Consider the following 22,908-nt stretch of genomic DNA (forward strand, 5'->3'; position numbering starts at 1 on the left):
CTTTTATTACATTCCAGTATGAAACGCAGGATTAAAATCACACCTAGACTTTATTCAGATGTAATTCTGATACAGCAACCTTCTTTTTTAAAATCTGACGTATATACGCATTCCATGTGACGACAACCCTATTGTTAAAGGGGATGGCGTCAACAAAATAGAAGGCGCTCCTTCTCCTTTAAGAATCTGGTCTGTATCAAAATCAATTGGAATTTGAGGGGCGTATATATAAAAAAGAAAGTTATCCAAAAATAGACAACAACAAAGCATATATAAACAACGTTTTTTGTCTCTCTCTCTCTCTCTTTTTCTACATCTTTTCGTTTTTTTTCTGCTTCACAATGACTGTTTCTCTTTTCAATGCACTTCCTTCTATACAACGCAATAAAAAGACAATAGAGAACAAGCCGCAATTTAAGCGTCAACCACTTCAATTCAAATTATCTCGCAACCATGGCAGAACTACATCTGTGCCTGCTGTATTGCCTAGCCATCGAAACATGAACGTCTTATTAGATGCCATTGATCTCGACCAACAAATGCGTCAGTTTTTTAAAGCTCAAGTCATGAAATCAAAAGCATGTACTGCTACATTTATGCCTACAGCCACTCCTCCTTCTATCATGATGGCCAGACGTCGAAGCAAATCAGCTCCAGGTGCTCCACCTTCTTATCACCAACAACGTGCCTTCAATGCTCGTTGGACTGCACCTCATTGTAACACCACTGTCACTAGTGCATCTGAAGCAGAAAAGGTTGCTCAATTCATTGTACAACAACATTTTGAATCTGTCAAAAAGAGATAAACTTTTTCTTTCTATCTTATCCACTCATTTTCCATTCATTATATATTATTCATTCATTATCCCTTTCCTGTATTTCTTATCCATGCCTTATTGTAGTAGTTTTTTAACCTCCCTTTTTTTATTCTATATTTATTCAATAAAAAACAAAAAAGAAAGAGAGAGAGAGAGAAAGAAAATATCTTAGCTCCTTCATTCCTTTGAATCAAATATCCCTGTTTTTTATGTACATTCCAATCTCTTTAATTTGTATCTATTGATGTACCTTGACAGCTTCAGCCATAATTCGATCCAATTCCTAAGAAGAAATCAGTCTAAATACACTTTGATTATCTACTTACTTTTTCTAATTGCTCTAATCTGGTTTGAGAATCTTTAAAGACATCACTGATTTCGCTTCGAATGGTATAATATTTGTTGCTGGGTGCTTCTATCTTTTGAGCAGCACCACGAATAATGACCATCATATCATTCATACCAAAATCATTACAGAATAACATAGATTCAGCAGCTTCATGACGAGATCGCTTTTGATCAGTAGTGGGTGTAAGGGTATCAATGGCTTCATCAAGTTGAGACATAATATCAGGCTCAGAATCAGGGGAACTAGAGAGTACAGGCTTGGTGAGCATATCTGGGCTTTCTGCAATGTCCCTTGATGGTATAGGAGGTTCTTGAAATCCGCCTGTAGGTGTAGCTTCTCGGACAGGCATAGGCGTATCTTGGCGTACAAGACGATGATGTGGACGAGCATCTAAACAAAGAAAAATGAATCAAATAAGGATACTAAAAAAAGGGGAGAACAACATACCATGGTATTGAATATTTTCTTCTAGTTCTTGTTGAATAACAGCAATAGGTTTTGGTTTTTCAACACATTTCAAAATAAAATAAACTTCACCTTTATCAGGTGGGTTGATATTGGCTGTAATAGATGTTCTGTCAGGGTTACTATTGCGTCTATAATGAATAGGAGGTACTTGATCTCCAAACACATTAAGCAATTTATCATTTAGATCCAACAATTGCTCTTGACCATCTCTGTTTACAGCCAAGCTATACTTGACCACATCATCATCACCGTCTAGGCGTAAAGAATTGATGTCCATACCATTCACAATACCATTCAAAATATGGAATTTTTCGAGCAACAAGGGCACAGCATCCTTGACCAATACATGGGAGGCAATCTTGACTAATTTGTCGGTTCTCTCTTCTTCAAACAAGGACACCTTGATTTGAATTTCACCATCATCTGTGCGTTTGGTTTTTGAATAGAGATAGAATTGGACTTCTTCGTCTGTAGTAGGAGCATGGCTAGAGGGTCCTCCAATATGTGTGTTATCACTGCCCATCAGCGCGGAAATACGTCTGGCTTTCTTGAGTGAGGGCATAGGGGTATTTAAATGAGCTGTTAACGAATGAAAAATCTCGAGTGGTTTGTCAGAAGGAACCAAGGTGAATTCATCACCACCCAAGGTACGAACAATCAAATGGTAGTCATGATAAGCTTCCTCTTCTTCAGGCTCTTGATTAGGATCCTGTTGAATGACTTGTTGAATCAGTTCATTTGCTGTAGTAGAAGGATAGACATAAGCATGTTTATAAGGCAGGTCGCCAAAATCAGTGATATTGCCTGCATTGATCTTTAATCGACTAGGCTGTTGCATATTCATGTTGTCAGAGTCTACGCTGTCAACACGATCACGTTCGATAGACATCATGCCAGTAGATTGGGAACTGATAGAAGCTGTCTCAGCAGATATTTGTCTTTCGAGTGTATTGTTGTCTTGGTTCTTTTGAGCATTTTTCTTGCTCTTTTTGCTTTCTTTGCTACTGCCGCTAGAATTGGATCTTGAAAAGAATTTGCGAATACTTGACTTTTCTTTCTTTTCTTTGGAGTTTCTGCGTTCTTGTTGAGGCTCAGGTGAAGTAGCATTGAGTAGTTTCTCAAGCTTAGCAGCCTTCTTGAGTTTGTTTTGAATGCTACTGTCGGAACTGCGACGACTTTCTTCATAGCCACGGGCGATAGAAGGTGTAAGTGAAATCTTGATTGTTTCGTCTTCCACGGGTGGTTCCAGAGCATCATTAATGATGTCTGAATCAGCTTCAATAGGAGTAGCATCTGATAAGGTATTTTGGTATGGGTGAATATCATTCTGGACAGCAAGAGGATTACTGTTCATTTGGCTGTAATTAGCAGTGTACATGTCAATAGGCTGATCCAAATCTTGTTCTCCATAATAACGATAAGGATCATCGCTTTCATCTTCAGATATCATATCGTCTGTATCAGATTCATCAGAACGCATACGTTCATCCCATTGCTCAAATTCGGCTTCAAAATAATCATCTTCATCATCACTTGAACCATAAATGATTTGAGATTGAAATTGAACCCCTTTGGCAAGTGTTACACGCTTCGTCTTTTTTGGACTGTTAGAAGGTGGTGCAGGAAAAGCATCTTGAATGTCTTTTCTGGTAAGCTTCATGTACAAATTAGGTTAATTCAATGTGTGTCAATACAAAAAAAAACTTACTTCTATATTGCGATGTGAGTTTAAACGAGCTAGTCTTTCATGAGGTGTCTAGGTAGGTTGAGTGGATAGATCAAGTAACACTATCTTACCTCAATATTTTCAGCTGGAATATAGCCTACTTCAGCTGTCTTGAGTACCTTAATAAGCCACCAATAAGAATTACTGTCATCCAATAAAGTCAATGCATCACCACGCACAACAGAAGCTTGGCCTTCTACCGTGGCAGCAAACGTATGAAGTGCATAAACCATATCGAAATTAATCTCTGAATCAGGAATACTGAGCTCAGACCCGGTGTCATCTTGATCATCTTGCACATGAGTGTCATCATCATCGAGATCTTCATCGTATTCTTCATAGGTGTCGTCATCTCCTGTTGTATGGTAGTGCTGGTAATCGTCCATATCATCGTCATAAAGTGATTGTTGATAGTCTGTATTGCCTCGGTATCCTGTGAGGCGTCTATTATCTTTAGTGGAAGTAGGCATGATTAAATGAGGAGGGGGATAAAGAATGGAATGGGTGTTAACTAGAACAAGACTTGTCTCTTAAATAATATAGAGAAAGAAAGGAAACATGGACGCGAGCATCAAGTCGGACCAATTTATTTTGAAAGAGTAGTACAAACTTGATTATATCTTGTGTGGATAAAGAAAACAATTCAAATCAAAGAAATCAAGTTATGCTGATTTTGAGAAGAAATTTGATATGCAATATAAAGAATCAAAGTACTGTCTTAAATTGAGAATTGCAGGTTTAACTGTGTAAAGATGCCTGTAATTTGCAGAAATAAACCTAAAAATATTCTTTATGAATGAGCTTTTAATAGCAGTCGAGGTCATCAAGGAGTGTCTTTTCATGCTTAAATTATATACGAGCAATGCTTGATAGGGCTAGTGGTATTTTGGATCAAAAAAATCAAAGTTTTCGAAATGACCTAAGCTTGCCTTTCTTCCAAAGGGTTTATTTAGGACATACATTTAAAACCCCGTCATCAGAGCCTTTGTTCAACTTTATGAGCTCAGAAGTGAAGCTATAGGGATGCTTCAATACTCAAAATATGCGCCAAAAGCTACGATTTCTTGCAAATGTTTTTGTCTGACTAATTTATTACTGATTTGATGTACTATGATCAAAAAACTTAGAACCATATATCTTGAGGCAACTTGAAGTGTTATGAGTATACTTTGTGATCTTCTTCTACCATTCAATTCACAATGCGAAGATATACAGAATTTACTAACACACCAAAAGAATCCAAGATCATATTTTGTTGCATTTACAAACAGGTCGTTTCTCCACATTGAAATTGATTCTACTTTTTTAAAACTCAGAAATGGGCTTTGGAATGATGATCTATTCTCAAGAACAACTTGATTTCTAAAATTTGCTGTATTTGTGTAGAAAGTCACTAGGAAAGGCGAAATCTCTACATTCAACATCAAAAATGACAACCAAGTGTGACAATAGGATTCTTTTCTTCAAATAAATCATATAAGACAATATACAATTAGCAACTAAAGACTAAAGACATTTAGAGAATGCCATCTGTTTTCTCTCTTCTTAGCACGGCTACGATAAAAAGCAAGGAAGACCATATTCTCGGTTAGAACAAAACTGAGTACAGAAAGTGCATCTTAAGTTTATCAAGATGTGGTATCATACATAAAAAGTCACAATTTTTTTCTGGTTACATTTTCCTTCCTTCTTTCTTTTTGTGTGTTGAATATGGAAAACGAAGAAGCAAAAACAAAAGCACCACTTTCTAGACACTATTTCTACAGAAAGGCAACTCAACCTGACCAGCCTTCCAATACTGTCTTTTTAAAAGGACTAGACAGCTCTAACGATTTTGAAGACCGAGTCCGCAAGTTTGTTCAGAACGAGTCTTTTTTGCGGTCTGTTAGACAAGTAAAGAAAGAAGCCGCACACGACTTGAATCGCCGTAAAGCAGAGAGAAAGGCGAGAAAAGAACAAGAACAGGGCACTACAAGTACTATAGAAAAAATAGAAAGCAAGCCCGAGAGTACGGGAAAGAAAAAGTTGTTTGAGAAACCTACTATTCTATCTGCAGCAGAACAGCAAGCTTGGTTAGCTAATATCCATGACGATGCTATGTTGATGAATCCTCATCAATGGTTGAAGCTTGCCAGCTTGTTTAATGTCAATTCAAAGGCTTTAAGACAGCAAACTTTATTAGATTTTACTAGTTCAGAGGACGTGCTTCAAGACAGATTGATTGAAAAAGATGATCTACAGCCCTTGGAGAATTATATGGAGCTACGAGACATCCAGAATAGAAACTATGCAAGAGATGCGTAAGTCATGCAACGATCTTGTTTCTTTTAATAATGTATCTCTAGAGTTGCTGAAGGTGTCAAATTCACAAAACAGAATAGGATCAAGGAAGCCATGGAGTTTTACAAGAGATCATTAGATATGGATCCTAAATACCCTGAAGGATGGTTTCATTTAGCTGAAAGGTAAGAAGCTGTTTACCGACTGATTTAATAACAACCACAGCCTTGTTCAACAACGAAAATTACCAGAAGCAGCAGAGCATTTAGAGCGTGTTCTCAAGCTTGATCCATCGCATGAAGGTGCGATTGCACTTTTAGCCAGCATCCGTCATACTACACAACCCAAGAAGCCAGAGAATGAATGGGACTTTGTGGATGAACATGGTCAAAATATGACTAAGAAAGAAGCAGAAAACAACCAAAGTGAGGAAGAAGAAGAGGAGAGAAAGCGAAAGAAAAAGAAGCGTTCTCGCTCAAGAGAAAGACGTCGTCGTTCACGATCACCTACTGATAAAAGAAAAAGACAACGAGATGAAAGTAAAACTCGTCGCAGTGTAGATTCCCGCAAAAGAGAAGATTCCCGCAGTAGTCGATATCATCACCATGAAAAGAAAAGAGAAAGATCTGTCGAAAAATACAGTAGTAGTAGACGTAGATCAAGATCGCCTTCTGAAAGAAGAAAAAAACGCTCACGATCACCTGCAAGACATTCTTCTAGAAAAAGAGATTATAAGCGAAAACGATCCGCTTCTCCCAAGAGACATGAAGACAAACGAAGATCTGTTTCTCCTAGAAAAAAAGACGAAAAAAGAAGATCTGTTTCTCCCAGAAGACATGAGGATAGACGAAGATCCGCTTCTACAAGAAGGCATGAGAACAAAAGAAGATCTGTTTCTCCTAGAAAACATGACGAAAGAAAAAGATCTGTTTCCCCAAAAAGACGTGATGAAAAGAAACGATCTACAAGAGACGATGACAAAAGACGCTCAATCACTTCTAGAGATAACCATCATGAAAGAAGACGTTCTTCTGCACATGAGGATAAGAAACCCAGATACTCTAAAGAAAAAGAAGCTGTTCGACATGAAGGCAAAAGACATTCAAAGCGAGAAGATAGAGATAAAGAAGATCAAAGACATTTAAAACGAGAAGATAAAGACAAAGAAAATCAAAAACATCAAAAACGAGAAGGTAAAGAAAAGGACGACCAAAAAGAAAAACAATCCTCTTCAGTGGAGGAACCTAAAAAGCAAATGTTGCCCAAAGATGATCATAGACAGAATGAAAGTGAAAATAAGCAGTCCTTTGTGCACGAACAAACCTCCCATGATAAAGAAAAGGAACATTTAGTCAAAAACCCAGATAAACCAAATAAGGAGGATGAAAAGCAAACAGCAACTCTTGTTGATAGTAAAAACCAAGAATCCACTGACAACACAAAATCCTCTAAACGTCTATCCATAGACAAAAAGGAAGAAATCAAGAAACATATCCAGAATGGAAAAGAATCGGTTAGAAACGACAAGTCAAGTTCAGCATTAACATCTGATAGATCCTTTCTATCAAGAGATGGTGAAAAGATAAAAGACATTGTCAAGAAACTAGTTTTACCTCGTAGTAAATAGCGTAACAAAGAATAAGACTAGATTAATAAAAATGGATTTTATTGATGATGATAATGATGATAATGATTAGATTGTAACGAAGAAATGATCAATGAGTGGGATAATGTAATAACAATGATAATAGAGTAAAAGAGCAAGATCCCTTAAGCTTCTTCACCATCATCAACACCTTCAACAGTTTCTTTGGTGTCAATGTCACCCTTACTACCCTCTGATTGACGTTCCTTGAGGTGCTCCTTGCCTGTAGCGTAAGCATTGGCCATATCGAGAGAGCGAACATGGTGTCTTTGACGAGAGATTCTGTTACCTCTGGTGGAACCACTGGAGCCTCTGTTAGATGAAGTAACTTCGAAAGTGAAGCTTCTGCTGCAGTCATCGTCGTCACTAAAGTCATCTTCATCATCGCTGTCTTCAGAACAGACCTCTAAAAAGTAACGGCCATTACTTAAGTTTCTGTCGACAACCCATTCAAGAGAACAATCATCGCCATGAGAGTATTGAATATTGAACTTGCGAACCGATTGAACTCGTCTAACCAAAAAAAAATAAGCCAATGCTCTGTGTGTATAAACTCACCTTCCGTTAGAGCGGTAGAGATCAGCATAAAGTCTTTCATGATCATCACATTCAAAGACAAATTGGACTGTTTCACCTTTGGCAAAACAAGTGTTACTACCGGGAGACATCATAAAATCAACATCAGCAACAGCAGTAGAGGCCATCAATACAGCGGCACCAATGAAAGAAGAGGCAAAGGTAATGAACTAAAGAAAATCAATACGATGCTATACAATAATCATTGTACCTTCATGTTTGTAATAAGATAAATGAGAATTGAATTGAGAGATATAGTTTGAATGAACTGTCAAATTCGACTTATTTATATATCTTTTTAATTCAAACAAAAAAAAGGGATTTGGACCCTAATCCCCATAAAGAAGGGGAAGGGTTAAAGATATGCTCAATGATTCCCCTTCCCCAATTTCCTTTTGACTACTATTAGGAATTGAGCTCCTGAACATCTTGGATGATCTTTTTCTTTAGAAAAACAAGAAATTCTGCATATGATTGACACAAATTAAAGTATATTGTTACTACCATTGCTTTACTGCATTCTTGTTACTGATATTACATGAATAGAGCAATTAATGTATAGATTGCATATAAACAAATTTATTGAATAGATAGCTATACTACAGTTAAAATACATGAATGATTATTAAATATATATATTAAAGATAGTCTCTATTATAAGCACCAACAACAGTTTGGCGCGTATTTAGACCATTTGTCAGCTGTTGTTGCTGTCTATCTTGCTTGCTTTGTAATGAAACTGGTGAATAAGGAGAGTTTACTTTTTTCATTGTGTTATCTTGTTGATTTTGTGGTAAAGGTTGGTTTCTGTAAGGTGCAACTGGTTTACTTGACACAAATTGTGAAAAACGATTGATAAGAGAACTAGTCCGTGGAAGGCTTGCGTTAGATGAGTTTGATGCAATGGAGTTATTTCTAGAGTGATACTGGGTATGATAGTTTTCTGCAGCATTTAATTGATTAGCCAGTAACCAATCTTGATGTATCTGTTCTTCAATGTTTTGTCTCTCTGAGTGAGCAGAACGCAAAGAGGAAGTACGCTTCATTTTAGCAGCCAAGCTGTTGGCAAAACCAAGTCGTTGAGATAAACTACGTGACATATCTCCTGTTGAGGCACGCTTGCGATCCAATTCTTCACTTGTGCCACGTGTGATGGATAGTCCGCGCTTAAACAAGTCGTCCAAGGATTCCTTGGAGCCCCTTCGGAGTGAGTCAAGACTGGCGCGAGCCATATCAGTCGTGTCTCTAAGCTTTTTTAACCGACTGCCAGAGCCAGTAGATGAAATAGAGGATGCATCACTATAATCCACACTAAACAATCCACTGCTTCTTCGATCATTGACGCCAGGGATAATTCTGCCCGATGCAATTGCTTGCAATCGTGCTTCCCGTATAGAGTATGCTGAATTCATTACTACTTGCATATCATCAATGGGATAGTTCTATTTAGGCATTAGATACATTTACTAGATACAAGAAATAATACTTACTTGTAATATACGCATATTATCTGCAAAATCACCTTGAATGAGTTCTTGACGGATGCATCTAACATACAGTTATTAAATTAAATCTTGTGTATGCGAATACTTACATAAGCATAGCCACCGCAAAATCCAATAAGAATTCAAAGCGTCCCTCTTCGGATGCCTCCTGCATTCCTCGATCTGCCAATATAGAATCCCATAAACGAATTACATCAGGAAGATCCCACTCTTGAGAACAAAGGACGGTAATCCAACGGAATGCATAATATTGCTCCTTAACGTCCTTTTTGCTCAGATCACGAAACAAGGGTCGGTCAAACCATGCCAGTCGTTGACTCATACGCCACATGGTTGCGTTAATACCTGTGGTTGCGTCTTGATCCAAAGAACGCACAAAATGGTCTCGTACATCAGAAACAAGCGTAGTAAAGACAAAGAAGGCATCTGCTTCAGCATAGGCTTGTGATTCAGGGTCATCTTCGGCTGCCTTGGCTGCAAATACATAATAAATAGGTGCTAAGATCTCATTCATGCCTTGAACGTACCCTACACCAGGGTTTAATTTGGCATAAATGAAAAGAATGCGTTCAATAGCTTCCCAATGATAGTCCATGACATATGTGTCTGCATCAGTAGCTTTCTTGCCTGTTTTGTGCTCAGTTCCATTATCCTGATGTTCTCTGTTGCCAATTTCTTCATTCAAATGAGCAATACGTCGAAACAAGGAACGACGTGTAGGAATGTATGAACAAATGGGTTCCAAAAGAGGTTTGCGTGTACCACCACTAAATTTAGATGCAAAATTGCTGTTACTCTTTGAAGTGAATGCTGTAGATAGCTTTCTGACAATGTTACGTGGTGTAGAAATGATGTCTGATCCTGTATCAAGCATACCAGAAGAAAATGATCTGACTGAACTTCTAGAGTTAGATCGTGCCCTCTTATCAATTGTATGTCCATTTGGAGCTGCTGATGTAGGCAAAAGAGAATTTGGAGGACTAGTAATATTGGAATTACTTGTATTGTTCATCATTTTTAATGATTTTCTAGAAGCGGCTGAAGAAGAGCGTGGTCTACCCATCAAACCAAACGAAAATCGTCTTGCTACTGATTCTTTTTCGGTCGGCATTTCCTCCGCAATTACGGCAGAAAGAGGATCCGATTCGTGATAATTTTCTTCGACTATTGTTGCTGCTGCATTAAGAGGAGGAGGCGAGAGAGGGTTTAAAGGATTCGCAGGTACATGTAACTGGAAGAATGCAAAGTCCGGTAAGGTGCGTCTAACATCTTTATCTATCTGCTCTAAAATAGTGTTATCTTGAAACCAAGTCGCCCATTTCGATCCCGGCTCAGCACTTAAAGGCTAAAAAGAATTTAAAGTTATAAGTATCCGGAGTTTTTCTTTTTTTTTTTTTGAACATACATGATCACTTGATGGTGGTTCTTCTCCAGGCTCTTCTAATAAATCTTTGACCCAGTTCTATAAATAATTATTGGTTAAAAATTTTGTATTGGAATGTACATACATAGTAGTTGAGTCTTGAGTCTTTGAGTGTTGTTTCCCACATCCTTTTATCGGGAGGCAAATAGCCTAACAACACTTTCCAAGCTGTAGAGCGAAGACCAGATTCGTCAGGTATGCCTATTTGTTATGCGTTATTGTGTGTATTTGACCTTTCCTGTATGACGTTTACCATGGAAGCATGCTTCTCGAAACGACTTCATGTCAATAACAGGAGTCCACTTCTCTCCACTGTCTTGTTCGACATCTTCAACACTGAGTACTGATCGAAAATATTTCAACCTAAAAGCAAAAAAAAAAAAATAAGTATGTGCACACGCATAAATAGGGTAAAGTCTCTCCTAACCTTTCTTTATATGTAGACTCCATGAAAGTTGTATAAAAAAAAAGAGAGAGAGAGAGTACAAAAAAAATGCAAGAAATGTAAAAAGAAAAAAAAATAAGCCTTTTAAGCTGACTCTTAATTAAAGAGTGTTGTGATTGAAATGTCAACCGAAGAAAGACTCATTCAATTGTTATTGTTTCACGGTTTTTATTGCGAAAAAGAAAATCCCTCTATTTTTTTTTAATGGATAGGCGCTATTGTTGTCCTACAAAAAAAAAGTGCATCAAGATTAGACTCATATTAAACTTTTTATAGAACACAAAATGATTGTAAGACTCAATCTTAAATATTGGCCCAATAAAATACTTTCCTTGAACAATGATTATGTATCAAAATGGCATTTTTTAACTCCACTTATACATCGGAGCTTGCTTGTATGAATTTGCTTAGTATGATCAAAGAGCATTATTAATTTGTACTCGAAAAAAGTACAATGAAAACATACCTATAATTTAAATGTATCACTGTATCAGCTGCAGCTTTCTGAGATAGATATACGATCATCTCTGCTCATTGGCTAGTTGCCTCCTGAATATTTGGTTGTAACGAATCAAAATGCTTACATAAACAAAGAAAGAATCCTAGTCCTTTTCTTTGTTGAATACATAACATCATTTACTTTATAAAGTTGATGACAGCAAAGTAATACAAGACGAGAGCGCACAAGCCAATCTTTTTTTTTTTTTTTTTACTTTCTTGAAGTAGACACAAGAACTGCTTAAAAGCTCATTGACGTCATTTTTCCTTTTTATTAATTGTGCATGATTTACACACAAGATCATTCTAGCTTCAAATGAGTTGAACCATTTCCCACTTAGTTTGATTATTTAGGCTACAGAAAAGATTCAAATACAAAGATCATTTAGATTAAATTCCTCTAGTATTAATGACAACATTTTTATACTTTTGTTTAATTCAGGTTCTATCATTTTCAAGAATTGTTGCTGATCTTCTTGGCAATATTGATGTACTACATTTGCAGCTTATTTATGGAAGCATCGATTTTCTCTGTTAAATGGCAATTAGACGCTTCAGATCTGATTGTGTTTAATGGAATGGCTCTCTCTTTTTTTTTTGTACCAAATGGACTCTAGCATGAAGCATTGAGTGTTTGCTTTGTCGCACTGTCTCTCTAATAACGTGAAAATACAGAAAATGTTTTTTAATCAATGTGTTGTAGATATCATCAACTGCTGACTGTATTTTACTTTTGTGTTTACAAGGCTGATTTAAAATTATTTCTGTCATCAGTTGAGTTAGCAAGTTGTGTATTGATGTGTCCAATACCAACAGTTCATATACATGCCCTTTTTTGGCTTCTTTTTTTTTTTTGGACTTGTATATGCATCATCTTGTTAAGCATGAAAACAATTGGAATATTATACATGCCTAAATGCTTATTTAAGTCTAATGGCTCAGTTTTTTTTATATAAGAAAAATCCATTTGGCTGTATATCTAACATATCATTGATTTTATAAGTGTTTCATAGCTTTAAATAATAACAATTTATGCATACATTCTCAGAAACTTATGATTAATTCACATATTATCTTTAAAGAAAGCAAAGAATACAAGATCAATAGCTAAACGCAACTTTGCAAACAAGAACAAGTAAAGTTAAATAACAGATAATGATATTCTCTTGAGAAAATACGTATGTGTGTAACCATTATCGATATATGTTGATGTGTTTGAAAATTTTTGTTTCGTTAACAAGACCAATAAATTTGTTCCTGAAAGAGATAAAGCTATAGACAAGATTTTTTGTTACATCTTCTTTCTTTTAGGTACCTAAGTAAATAGGCAGATATAGAAAAAACAGTGATAACTATCACAAACTACGAATGGTCCAGTCTTATTCAAACACGATGGAATGAAGTTTGTGCAAGGTAACCCGTTCTCCGTTTCCAACTTCTTATTGCTCAGTTTTAACATCCGCCTGCTTACTCTCTGGTTGTTTTTTTTCGCACGATATGTAGTTAGACAGGACTAGATAGATTTGCCCAAACAAAGGATTGCTTGCTACCCTTTGCAAAAGCAACTAGAGTAGTGAACAAAAGAGTGCAGCAGCATAAGAAGCTTATTGGATAACGAACAAGACATAAGGTATCGGGTTTGGAAAATATGAAAAGCAGTCCTTAACAATGAAACCTTAAGAAAGACTTGTAAAGAAAGATTCATCCCATTTTTACAGACTCCATGCACAGAGTACACATGTGTTTGTGTTTATGCGTGTGCCTCCTTATAAATTAGTTACACTTGATAGATGAAAACCATCACTTAGATGCATTTAAGCAGCCAATGAAGCGGAGCCTGGGACAGCCTTTCTTTCTGATCTTTACTTTTAATTGGTTGCGTATATTAGAAAATTTTTCAACCTAAAATAATTCTTAATAAAAGGACAATGGAAGTGCGTGTTTTAACAATTCTTTTTTACCGTTTCTTAACAAAAACAAATAACTATGTCCACCAACTACAAGGTCGCTGATATCTCCCTTGGTAAGTTATGCAACTACTATTGGTATTAAGTAGCATTGTATTAATTATTTTGTCTATAGCCGCTTTCGGTATGAAGGTAATATATATTTTTGATTTTGTAGGTTGACCCTGTATCATTAATACAATGTTCTCTCTTTTGTGTGTTCTCGTAGGAAATCGAAATTGCGTAAGTATTTGATATTAAAAAGAAAGGCATGATATTTACTGTTTGTTTAGCGAAAACGAAATGCCTGGTTTGATGGAAATCGCCCGCAAGTACGGTCCTTCTCAACCTCTTAAGGGTGCCAGAATTGCTGGTTGTTTGCACATGACCATCCAAACTGCTGTCCTTATCCGTACCTTGATTGCTCTTGGTGCTCAAGTTACTTGGTCTTCTTGTAACATCTTCTCCACCCAAGACCACGCTGCCGCTGCTATTGCTGCTTCCGGTGTCCCTGTCTACGCTTGGAAGGGTGAAACTGACGAAGGTAAGTTTTTGATTTAGGCTGTGTGTATCTAACTACTCAACAGAATTCGTCTGGTGTATCGAACAAACTGTCTACTTCCCTGACGGTCAACCCCTTAACATGATTTTGGATGATGGTGGTGATTTGACTAACATTGTTCACGAAAAGTACCCTCAATTGCTCCCCGGTATCAAGGGTCTTTCTGAAGAAACCACCACTGGTGTCCACAACTTGTACAAGATGTTCAAGAACGGTACTCTCAAGCTTCCTGCCATCAACGTCAACGACTCTGTCACCAAGTCTAAGTTCGATAACCTCTACGGTTGTCGTGAATCTCTCGTCGATGGTATCAAGCGTGCCACTGATGTTATGATTGCCGGTAAGGTCTCTGTTGTTGCTGGTTACGGTGATGTCGGTAAGGGTTGTGCTGCTGCCCTTCGTGCTTTCGGTTCTCGTGTCATTGTCACTGAAGTTGATCCCATTAACGCTCTTCAAGCCTCTATGGAAGGTTATGAAGTTACCACCATGGACAAGGCTGTCAAGGAAGCCAACATCTTCGTCACCACCACCGGTTGTCGTGATATCATTGTCGGTCGTCATTTTGAACAAATGAAGGACGATGCTATTGTCTGTAACATTGGTCACTTCGATATTGAAATTGATGTCGCTTGGTTGAAGGCTAACGCTGCCTCTGTCTCCAACATCAAGCCTCAAGTTGATCGTTTCACCATGAAGAACGGTCGTCACGTTATCCTCCTTGCTGAAGGTCGTCTCGTCAACTTGGGTTGTGCTACTGGTCACCCCTCTTTCGTCATGTCCAACTCTTTCTCTAACCAAGTCTTGGCTCAAATCGCTCTCTGGACTGAACCCGAAAAGTGGACTGTTGGTGTTCACGTTCTTCCCAAGAAGTTGGATGAAGAAGTTGCTCGTTCTCACTTGAGCAAGCTCGATGTTGAGCTTACTGAACTCACCACTGTTCAATCTGAATACCTCGGCATTGCCTCTGAAGGCCCCTTCAAGCCTGACCACTACCGTTACTAAACAGCTTAATTTTTGTATATCATTAATGTTGAAGGTAAAGCCTTCCTTTGTAAAAATGAACGTTTCAACATGTTCTTATCGAGATACATGCTAGTGGTGCATATAAATATTAAAATAAACTGGCATTCAACATGTGTATAATATACTACCTTTGGGTTGTCTTTGCTATTTTTCATTGTAGTTTTGAGCAGCTAGTAGTCATTTTAAGAAACCATTACTGACTTTGCTATTGTTGTCAGAGGCTGATCATTACAAATGTTCAGAAATCTCAAAGATGATACAGAAAGCTCTTGCTTGTTAAGAAAAATCAACAAGAGAAGTGTTCACAACAATGTATTAAAATAACTAAATAAATCATATGGTATAGATCAAGAAGATACTTTATTGACTTTAACGGGAGCACCAAAAGAGGGGCGACGCCAGCTCGCCCGAACACTTGTGTCTTCTTTTTCCCTACTCAAGATTCGTCTCGTGAGGTTATTGATTGTCTTTTGGGCAATCAAGCAGCATTGGAAGATAAATGGCAAAATGCAGACGTCCGTGTAGTCGCAGAGCAAGTTGATCTCAGCATCTACCACTGCATAGTATATGCCATCATTATTCAATTCGCAACGCAAGGCCTTCACATGGCCTGCATCCGCCACCAATCCAATAGCCACAGGATACTGGACTTCCAAAAGCAATCTGTTTATCGATTATCTTTTTTCAGAAAGTTTCGGAAAGCAGCTGCAAGGGAGTGGCATTTTTGTTCCTGACTTCGATGACCAGCAAGTCTAAGAAGAAGGTTTCTTTTGTGCAAAGCTTTAACACAAAGTCAGGCATCAATGGCTTCGAGGCTGAACCACTTGCAGTTCTTTTGTTGTTGTTGTTGTTGTTGTTGTTGTTGTTGCTGTTGCTGTTGCTGTTTTGCATCGTTTGAGTACCCCCCTCCTTTGGTCAAAAGGTCAAAATGGCCATTTTTTGCAAGTCGCTTCTTTTTGCTCTAAAAGCATCATAGGTATTAGTAAACATTGTTGAAGGGTATTTAAAGTAATTTTGCATGCATAAACAGGCTTTATATCCCTTCCTCCTCCTCCTCCTCTTTGTGTGCTTGTGCATTTGTCTACTCTTTTCATTGATATTTTTGAATCATGCGTTCAAGCAGGATATCAAGAGACTTTACACTTGTTTTAGCAAAGGCATGAATTTGTTCTTTTTCTAATTTGATACTATAAATGATAACTTCAATAGTATGAATACAATTGTTTCTCTCATTGCGGTTATGGTCATGTATAGATGGAATAATACTAAACCCTGATTTAAATGCTTAAACACTGTTTTCTTATTATTGATCCTTTACATCCATAAAAGAAAAAGCGATGCTTTATTTAATGACTATAAAACTTGACAAATGAAGTTGTTCTGTGAAGAGAATGGATTGTGCTGTCAATAAAATAAGTAGGACAAGACTGACATGTTTGTTGTTTATTAAATATGATGGATAGAAAAAAAAAGACGATAACTGCGCCTTTACCATCTTTATCAATTAAGGTTGCTCCATGTGATATAAAAAATGCTATAAAAAGGCGGCATATTGTCTCTTTTTCTTTTTTTTTTCTCCTTTTTTTTTCCTAATAAAAAATGCATCCTATTGCTGTTGCTGCTATTGTAGTCTCTGGTCTTATCGTCATTTGGGGCGGCTATGAAGCAGTCAATACGTTGTATGAATGGCGCCGTGATAGACAAGAACAAAGAGAATATGAAGAATATGTTCGAATGCATACTGAAAAATCAAGACATGTACCAGTCACTGTATTTGAAAATGAAGACGACGACGATGATGATAACAAACCACTTTCTATCTGGAAAGAAAAAGACTATGAATTAAGGCATCGAAGGCAATTTGAAGACGAAGAACAAGAGGTAAGATATATCAGACTATAAAAAGTATAGCTGTATTGAATTTCATAGACCAATTATAACATTTCTGAAATGGAGCGCTCTATTTCTGTTCGCAAAAGCATACTAGAAAGGGAAAATGAGTTATTACTAAAAGAGGAAAAAGAGCTAGAGCGAAAAAGACAATTACTAAATGCCAAAGGAAACAATATTACAGGTGTTGTGATCGAGGAAGACGACAATCCTTTTGCAGACATTTATTCAAAGCAACTATCAGACGATGATTGGACAGAAGTACATCACTAATGCTTGAATTTATTAATAAACTCTTGCTTGAAATCTGAATTCTTGGGCATGATAATAAAGGAAGGCACACCATTCTTGATCACATATTGCTCTAGTGACAAGATCTTTTTCAAAGGTAACTTTTTGCCGATCTTTATCAGCTTTGGGTTGAGTCCACGAGTGTCTTCGAAATAGACTTCCAACTTATCGACTGTGTATTGATGTTTAGTGTCCCAAGGAGCTGGCTGTTCAAACATCAGTTCAAGATGATCATTAAATGTGTTTGTTTCGTTAAAGGATTGGATGTAGTCGGATTCTTTGTATTCAGGATACAAGAAAAAGACAGGCCAACTCAATGTTTGTGTTTCATGGTCAAATTCAATATTGGCTTTGTCTCTGACATCCTTGTCGACTACTTCAATCTTGATATTGCGTTCCTATAGATAAATAAGCATTGAGCTGTGTTGGGGGTTCGTTTTTACCTTGAATGCATTTTCTAATATTTGTTTCTTGTTTCGCTCTCTTTCTTCTCTCTCTTCTTTTTGTCTAATCTTTTCATCGATATAGTCTTTGCGAGTTGTTGCCTTTTGCTTAATGTCTTGAATTGGCTTATTTTCAGGGTCAATGGTCAATGCATGGTTACAACAATCAATCGCTTCCACCAGTTTATCAAGAGCCAATAAAGCTTTGGACGAACGATAGAGTGCCTTGACATTCTTAGGGTTGATCTTGAGACATCGGGAACAGTCGTTCAGCACACGGCCATAGTTTTGTAATTCCAAGTTGCATGCAGCACGATTAGCTAAACATGCTTCAATAATAGACTGATCTTTACATTCTGTATCAATAGCCTTTGTATAGTAGGCAATAGCATCTGGATATCTGGCCTTTCCTGCTCTAAAACAATCGTTGCCCTGTTCTCTAAAGTTTTGTGCGATTTCTAAACCCTATGAGTATGTGTCGATGCTACAATGTGTATACCTTCAGGTGAGCCATCAAATGCAAGTGATTGAAGAGCAGACAAAGCAATATTTTCTTCTTCAGGCAAGTCGCTCATGAACAATGGCACTTGAGACAATTCCTTGTCCAAGTTGTCAAAGTCCATGGCAAATTGACTTCGATGAGGCTGTGGCCCAACAGGTGCATTGGTTTGTTCAGACATGAGTGAAAGAAAAAAAGAATACCAAGCCACTCGTCTTTTTCGAGAACATCTTCCAAAAGCGGACACAGATGCGCATTATTTTTCTTTCATGTATCGATTCTTTCCTGCACTTGTTCAGCGCAGTCGTCGTCAAACAAGCCTTGCTTTCTATTCCTCTTTACGTAGATCACGTCAACTAGGTAAAGAGTCAACTAGAGTATTGGCCTTTCTTCTTACTGCTGATTAGGTCCGCGTAGTCGCGTATTAAACCATGTAGAACCACTACGCATTAACAACAAACGCTCGACTATCCTAGAAGAACCAAAATTAGTCACGCATGATGCCTTATACTATGAAAAACCAACTCCTTCTGCTTCTTCGACCAACACACTTGTTCAAGTACCTATACAAGAAAACCAAGTCATCAAGCCTGACTCTACAGGTGCAGCTCTCTTGACACAGTCAGCCCTTGTTGTGGGTCGTGAACTTGAAATGATGAATGTATTCTTGGGCTATGAACAAGCCAACAAGTATCGTATCATGGATCCTCAAGGTAATCATATTGGTTACATTGCAGAAGAAGAAGGATTTGCAAAATCAATCAGTCGTCAATTCTTGAGAACACATCGAAAAATGAAGGCTACCATCATGAACGCACAAGGTGAAGTAGTATTCAAGATTGAGCGTCCTTATTCCTTGGTGAACAGTCGTATATTTATTTATACAGCGGACGATGAATTAGTGGGAGAAGTACAACAACGATGGCATTTGATGAGAAGAAAATATGACCTGTTTATTGGGTAAGTGGGTACATACAGCGTAACCTATTGATGGTCCTCTATTAGTAAAAAGCAATTTGCTACCATTGATACTCCCTTTTTGGGTTGGGATTTCAACCTTCAAGATGAACAAGGTGGTGTATTGGGCAATGTGAGTCGTAATTTTGTGGGGTTTGCCCGAGAAATCTTTACAGACACAGGTGAATATGTGCTCCGTATGGATGCTGTTGAAGGCAATTCAAGAGGCATGACGTTGGATGAAAGAGCCGTGACTCTTGCTTGTGCTGTCTCTATTGATTTTGATTATTTTTCAAGGCACTCTACGCATGGGTAAGTGGACTTATAACCATCTATATATATTTGACATTTGAATAGTGGGGGCGGATTCTTGCCTTTCCCTATGTTTGGTTATGGTGGAGGAGAAAGAGAAGAACAAGTGAATGAAGAAGCACCTGTCATGGACGACAATAAACCCAATCCTACTGCTTCTGCACCTCCTTCTACGCCTCAAGATAGCACAACTGAATGGGGAGACCCTTGGTTATCTGATGAAGAAGCAGGTGTCAGTAACCCAGATGACGGACCTGGATTTTTTGATACTCTAAGCGACTTTTTAAATAATGATTAATAAACTACTCTTTTTCTCATATTTTAAACATGTTGCAAAAGACACGTCGTTTATTGCCCATCTTCAAAAGACAGTTTCATGCTTTACCTCAGGCAGATAAGTTTGTGATCACGCCCGAGATCAAGGCTGCTATTCAGAATCAAGGACCTGTTGTTGCCCTTGAGTCTACTATTATTAGTCATGGTAAAGAAAAAGAAGCTGTTCAATATTTCTTATGTATTGTAGGTATGCCTTATCCTCAAAATGTAGAGACAGCAAGAACAGTAGAGGATATTATTCGTAAAGAAGGAGCTATTCCTGCTACGATTGCCTTGTTGGACGGCAAAGTTCATATTGGTAATCAGATTCACACGCCATCAAGTCTATTAAGCTTTCTTTTTTTTTTTAGGTTTGACAGATAAAACATTAGAGCACTTGGGCAAGGTGGGACGTGAGGCACAAAAGACATCGCGTCGTGATTTGTCTATGGTGCTTTCTCAGGTAGGCAATATTGGTGTTGATCTGTTGATTGACTTTATTTTATAGAAAAAAGTAGGTGCTACTACTGTAGCAAGTACAATGATTTTGGCTAGAGCTGCTGGTATTCCTATCTTTGTCACAGGTGGCATTGGTGGTGTTCATCGAGGAGCAGAAGAATGTAAGTAAAATATAGGTCTCTCTGTGTGTGTGTTTGTATTGATTCAATCTATGCAGCATTTGATATCAGTGCTGATTTGACAGAATTGGGAAGAACACCTGTGGCTGTTGTATGTGCTGGTGTCAAGAGTATTTTGGATATTTCCAAAACACTTGAAGTTCTTGAAACCCAAGGTGTTACTGTCACTACCATGGGCAAGGACAAGACATTCCCTGCATTCTATACACCTGATAGTGGCTATAAAAGTCCTTATTACCTTGACAACCCACTGGATGCTGCTAAATCTATTTTAGCTAATCATCAACTAGAATTGAATAGTGGCATGGTATTTGCCTGTCCTATCCCTGAGACTGATGCTGCTGACACCAAGTCTATTCAACAAGCCATTGATACTGCTGTTTCTGAAGCCAGAGCGAATGGTGTTGTTGGCAAAGAAGAAACCCCCTTCTTATTAAAGAGAATTGCTGAATTGACTCAAGGAGAATCACTCGCTGCTAGTAAGTTATCATTATCATTACTGCTTATTTAATCTATGTATTAGACATTGCTCTTGTCAAGAACAATGCACACATTGGTGCTAGAATTGCTGTGCAATTGGCTAAATTAAAAAATTATGAATAAATATTTATTATTGTACATTCTCATTATTATCTTCAAGCATGCGAACTACTTGTCTCCACACTTGTACATTCTGTAAATAATTTAGTAGACTGTTTATGTGAGTTCACTTACATTGCGATAGAAATCCACTTTAGCATCGGTATATGTCTTTAAGGCATCCAACATTTCCACTTGTTTATTCTGATTGAAAAATGCGTCTTCTTTCTTGACTTGGTCTGAAAATGCAGTGTTGACTTGATGTGTCTGGTCAATGGCTTCTTGTAGTTCTCGCACACGTTCATCTAACCGTAGTACTTTTTCTCGCTTGATCTTATCTACATCTGCTCCTCGTACTTCATTCAGTTTGCCTGTGATATAGTTTGTAACGCCTGTCGGTTTCTCTCGTAAGGTCTTGGCTCGCTCATCCATGGTAGATTGCAGATAATCAGATAACTCCTCGAAATCCAGTTGCTTCTGATCGCGTAATTTAAGCACGTCTTTGATTGCATGATAATACGCCATGTAGTCATGTACTTCAATCTGCCACTGACTGTCTTGTGCGGCCATAGCACCGAGTGATGTTGCATACTGTTCAAGTCCATGAGCAAAGCAATCTAAGTCTGGTTTGAATGAAGGCTCTATATCAGCCAATTCACGCACACTGACAGTGAACTCTTCATAATCATGGCTTAGATCTTGTGTACGTTTGGTTGTCCTCAAAAGCGTCTTTTGTAACATATCCAGGTTTTCTTCCATACGGTCACTGCGTTCTTTCATTTCAATAAATCGAGGATCCGGTTTACGTATTTTTGAAAAGGCGTTTAAGAGTGAATCTCCAATAGTGTCCATCATCGTTTCTTGTCCTTCCCGTAATGCTCTAGCAGAAGCATCATTCTACATATAATTATGAGTTGGCTTTGAATGAAGACACAAGTAACTCACAAACTCGGAGGATTCGAGAAACATGATAAAAAAATCAGCTCGACCGAGAATTGGGTGTCGAGCAATACGCTGCGTAAATCTCTCAAGGCTAATTCTTCGCTTCTCAATAAACTCTGAGCTGAATCGATCCCCTTTGACGTATTCTAATGCATGTTACACATAAAGCAAAGAAGAGGAGATGACGTTGTTTGTCTTACCTAAACGATGTTTATCAGGCAAAGGAGGAACAAAGCATGCAGGAAAGTGATGATAGAGCACATTATGAAGCCACACAAAATCTTGAAACCGTCTTCTTACTTGTTTTCGCTAAAACACAGCTATCAATAACGGCACAACGCTAACTGGTTGCTTACATTGGATTGAACAAGATAAGATATGAATGTACTGCTTTGTTCGGTTTCTTTTCTGGGATCAGTCACAAACACTTTTTTGTTCAGAACAATGGGCTGTTTCTTGTGCTCCGTGAAACTCTCGTTACTGCTGCTACTGCTACTACTGTCATTAAATACTTGATGTTGTTCTGAGATATCGATATCTACATGTGACGAGTCTGACATGTACTAGTGTATAACAAGTTAGTCAAAATGAAAGGAAATAAATAGATAATTTTACACTATGTGAAGATAAAATAGCAGATTCGTTGTCGTTACTGAGAGGGTCAAGAACAGCAGTTGAGTTACTGTGACTCCACTGAACTTCAAACTGCTCATCTGAAAACTGAGACATACAAAAAAGAAAAAAAGTAAAAAAAAAAAAAGTAAGGGAAAAGAAGAAG

The 22,908-nt window shown here is 37.7% G+C and overlaps 10 protein-coding genes across 10 annotated transcripts; 5 read left to right on the top strand and 5 right to left on the bottom strand.

The window, feature by feature from the left end:
* Positions 1 to 295: 295 nt before the first annotated feature.
* Positions 296 to 1,013, top strand: B0P05DRAFT_545822 (uncharacterized protein). The gene has a single exon (XM_051578682.1). The coding sequence runs from the start codon at positions 342 to 344 to the stop codon at positions 804 to 806; it is 465 nt and encodes a 154-aa protein (XP_051433820.1). The 5' UTR covers positions 296 to 341; the 3' UTR covers positions 807 to 1,013.
* B0P05DRAFT_545824 (uncharacterized protein) lies at positions 903 to 4,098 on the bottom strand. The gene is made up of 5 exons (XM_051578683.1): positions 3,433 to 4,098; positions 3,344 to 3,391; positions 1,615 to 3,289; positions 1,145 to 1,557; positions 903 to 1,101 (listed from the first exon to the last, which is right to left on the bottom strand). The coding sequence occupies exons 1-5, from the start codon at positions 3,829 to 3,831 to the stop codon at positions 1,057 to 1,059; spliced, it is 2,580 nt and encodes an 859-aa protein (XP_051433821.1). The 5' UTR covers positions 3,832 to 4,098; the 3' UTR covers positions 903 to 1,056.
* A 3,188-nt stretch (positions 4,099 to 7,286) lies between these two features.
* Positions 7,287 to 8,112, bottom strand: B0P05DRAFT_545828 (uncharacterized protein). The gene is made up of 3 exons (XM_051578684.1): positions 8,074 to 8,112; positions 7,845 to 8,032; positions 7,287 to 7,799 (listed from the first exon to the last, which is right to left on the bottom strand). The coding sequence occupies exons 1-3, from the start codon at positions 8,077 to 8,079 to the stop codon at positions 7,412 to 7,414; spliced, it is 582 nt and encodes a 193-aa protein (XP_051433822.1). The 5' UTR covers positions 8,080 to 8,112; the 3' UTR covers positions 7,287 to 7,411.
* Positions 8,113 to 8,417: 305 nt separating this feature from the next.
* On the bottom strand, positions 8,418 to 11,569 carry B0P05DRAFT_545830 (rab-GTPase-TBC domain-containing protein). The gene is made up of 7 exons (XM_051578685.1): positions 11,218 to 11,569; positions 11,044 to 11,153; positions 10,876 to 10,991; positions 10,773 to 10,829; positions 9,457 to 10,712; positions 9,353 to 9,410; positions 8,418 to 9,304 (listed from the first exon to the last, which is right to left on the bottom strand). Exons 1-7 carry the CDS (start codon positions 11,238 to 11,240, stop codon positions 8,501 to 8,503), a joined length of 2,424 nt encoding a protein of 807 aa, XP_051433823.1. The 5' UTR covers positions 11,241 to 11,569; the 3' UTR covers positions 8,418 to 8,500.
* A 2,042-nt stretch (positions 11,570 to 13,611) lies between these two features.
* B0P05DRAFT_545834 (adenosylhomocysteinase) lies at positions 13,612 to 15,391 on the top strand. The gene is made up of 5 exons (XM_051578686.1): positions 13,612 to 13,756; positions 13,816 to 13,832; positions 13,909 to 13,922; positions 13,973 to 14,223; positions 14,267 to 15,391. Exons 1-5 carry the CDS (start codon positions 13,720 to 13,722, stop codon positions 15,241 to 15,243), a joined length of 1,296 nt encoding a protein of 431 aa, XP_051433824.1. The 5' UTR covers positions 13,612 to 13,719; the 3' UTR covers positions 15,244 to 15,391.
* Positions 15,392 to 16,863: 1,472 nt separating this feature from the next.
* Positions 16,864 to 17,427, top strand: B0P05DRAFT_588090 (uncharacterized protein; the record flags this gene model as incomplete). Its single annotated transcript, XM_051582636.1, has 2 exons — positions 16,864 to 17,145; positions 17,194 to 17,427. 2 exons carry the CDS (start codon positions 16,864 to 16,866, stop codon positions 17,425 to 17,427), a joined length of 516 nt encoding a protein of 171 aa, XP_051433825.1.
* On the bottom strand, positions 17,295 to 18,648 carry B0P05DRAFT_138702 (uncharacterized protein). Its single transcript, XM_051573049.1, has 3 exons — positions 18,388 to 18,648; positions 17,889 to 18,346; positions 17,295 to 17,843 (listed from the first exon to the last, which is right to left on the bottom strand). Exons 1-3 carry the CDS (start codon positions 18,566 to 18,568, stop codon positions 17,424 to 17,426), a joined length of 1,059 nt encoding a protein of 352 aa, XP_051433826.1. The 5' UTR covers positions 18,569 to 18,648; the 3' UTR covers positions 17,295 to 17,423.
* Positions 18,567 to 19,954, top strand: B0P05DRAFT_579841 (Scramblase-domain-containing protein; the record flags this gene model as incomplete). Its single annotated transcript, XM_051581968.1, has 4 exons — positions 18,567 to 18,747; positions 18,879 to 19,347; positions 19,393 to 19,656; positions 19,702 to 19,954. 4 exons carry the CDS (start codon positions 18,567 to 18,569, stop codon positions 19,952 to 19,954), a joined length of 1,167 nt encoding a protein of 388 aa, XP_051433827.1.
* Positions 19,955 to 19,971: 17 nt separating this feature from the next.
* B0P05DRAFT_545845 (erwinia chrysanthemi IndA protein-like protein-like protein) lies at positions 19,972 to 21,222 on the top strand. The gene is made up of 6 exons (XM_051578687.1): positions 19,972 to 20,137; positions 20,180 to 20,290; positions 20,343 to 20,434; positions 20,480 to 20,591; positions 20,648 to 21,088; positions 21,133 to 21,222. Exons 1-6 carry the CDS (start codon positions 19,984 to 19,986, stop codon positions 21,210 to 21,212), a joined length of 990 nt encoding a protein of 329 aa, XP_051433828.1. The 5' UTR covers positions 19,972 to 19,983; the 3' UTR covers positions 21,213 to 21,222.
* B0P05DRAFT_545850 (uncharacterized protein) lies at positions 21,223 to 22,890 on the bottom strand. The gene is made up of 5 exons (XM_051578688.1): positions 22,746 to 22,890; positions 22,487 to 22,693; positions 22,331 to 22,439; positions 22,134 to 22,276; positions 21,223 to 22,085 (listed from the first exon to the last, which is right to left on the bottom strand). The coding sequence occupies exons 1-5, from the start codon at positions 22,857 to 22,859 to the stop codon at positions 21,306 to 21,308; spliced, it is 1,353 nt and encodes a 450-aa protein (XP_051433829.1). The 5' UTR covers positions 22,860 to 22,890; the 3' UTR covers positions 21,223 to 21,305.
* Positions 22,891 to 22,908: the final 18 nt, after the last annotated feature.

This window comes from Gilbertella persicaria (genome assembly GCF_025201335.1).
Source record: "Gilbertella persicaria strain CBS 190.32 chromosome Unknown B0P05scaffold_25, whole genome shotgun sequence".
Taxonomy (NCBI): Eukaryota; Fungi; Mucoromycota; class Mucoromycetes; order Mucorales; family Choanephoraceae; genus Gilbertella; species Gilbertella persicaria.

Bases quoted from the DNA above. Each gene is read 5' to 3' on its own strand.
- B0P05DRAFT_545822 (XM_051578682.1), top strand. From the start codon at position 342: ATGACTGTTTCTCTTTTCAATGCACTTCCTTCTATACAACGCAATAAA.
- B0P05DRAFT_545824 (XM_051578683.1), bottom strand. From the start codon at position 3,831: ATGCCTACTTCCACTAAAGATAATAGACGCCTCACAGGATACCGAGGC. The intron at 3,392-3,432 runs GTAAGATAGTGT...CAACCTACCTAG, and splicing joins TTCCAGCTGAAAATATTGAG to ACACCTCATGAAAGACTAGC. The intron at 3,290-3,343 runs GTAAGTTTTTTT...TTGTACATGAAG, and splicing joins ACTCACATCGCAATATAGAA to CTTACCAGAAAAGACATTCA.
- B0P05DRAFT_545828 (XM_051578684.1), bottom strand. The intron at 7,800-7,844 runs GTGAGTTTATAC...TTTTTTGGTTAG, and splicing joins CTCTACCGCTCTAACGGAAG to ACGAGTTCAATCGGTTCGCA.
- B0P05DRAFT_545830 (XM_051578685.1), bottom strand. From the start codon at position 11,240: ATGGAGTCTACATATAAAGAAAG. The intron at 11,154-11,217 runs GTTAGGAGAGAC...TTTTGCTTTTAG, and splicing joins GAGTCTACATATAAAGAAAG to GTTGAAATATTTTCGATCAG. The intron at 10,830-10,875 runs GTATGTACATTC...AATTATTTATAG, and splicing joins ACTCAAGACTCAACTACTAT to AACTGGGTCAAAGATTTATT.
- B0P05DRAFT_545834 (XM_051578686.1), top strand. From the start codon at position 13,720: ATGTCCACCAACTACAAGGTCGCTGATATCTCCCTTG. The intron at 14,224-14,266 runs GTAAGTTTTTGA...ACTACTCAACAG, and splicing joins GAAGGGTGAAACTGACGAAG to AATTCGTCTGGTGTATCGAA.
- B0P05DRAFT_138702 (XM_051573049.1), bottom strand. From the start codon at position 18,568: ATGTCTGAACAAACCAATGCACCTGTTGGGCCACAGCCTCATCGAAGT. The intron at 18,347-18,387 runs GTATACACATTG...CATAGGGTTTAG, and splicing joins ATTTGATGGCTCACCTGAAG to AAATCGCACAAAACTTTAGA. The intron at 17,844-17,888 runs GTAAAAACGAAC...ATTTATCTATAG, and splicing joins TATTAGAAAATGCATTCAAG to GAACGCAATATCAAGATTGA.
- B0P05DRAFT_545845 (XM_051578687.1), top strand. From the start codon at position 19,984: ATGTTGCAAAAGACACGTCGTTTATTGCCCATCTTCAAAAGACAGTTT. The intron at 20,138-20,179 runs GTAAAGAAAAAG...TATGTATTGTAG, and splicing joins GTCTACTATTATTAGTCATG to GTATGCCTTATCCTCAAAAT. The intron at 20,435-20,479 runs GTAGGCAATATT...TTTATTTTATAG, and splicing joins TGTCTATGGTGCTTTCTCAG to AAAAAAGTAGGTGCTACTAC.
- B0P05DRAFT_545850 (XM_051578688.1), bottom strand. From the start codon at position 22,859: ATGTCTCAGTTTTCAGATGAGCAGTTTGAAGTTCAGTGGAGTCACAGT. The intron at 22,694-22,745 runs GTAAAATTATCT...GTTATACACTAG, and splicing joins CTATTTTATCTTCACATAGT to TACATGTCAGACTCGTCACA. The intron at 22,440-22,486 runs GTAAGCAACCAG...GCTGTGTTTTAG, and splicing joins CTTATCTTGTTCAATCCAAT to CGAAAACAAGTAAGAAGACG.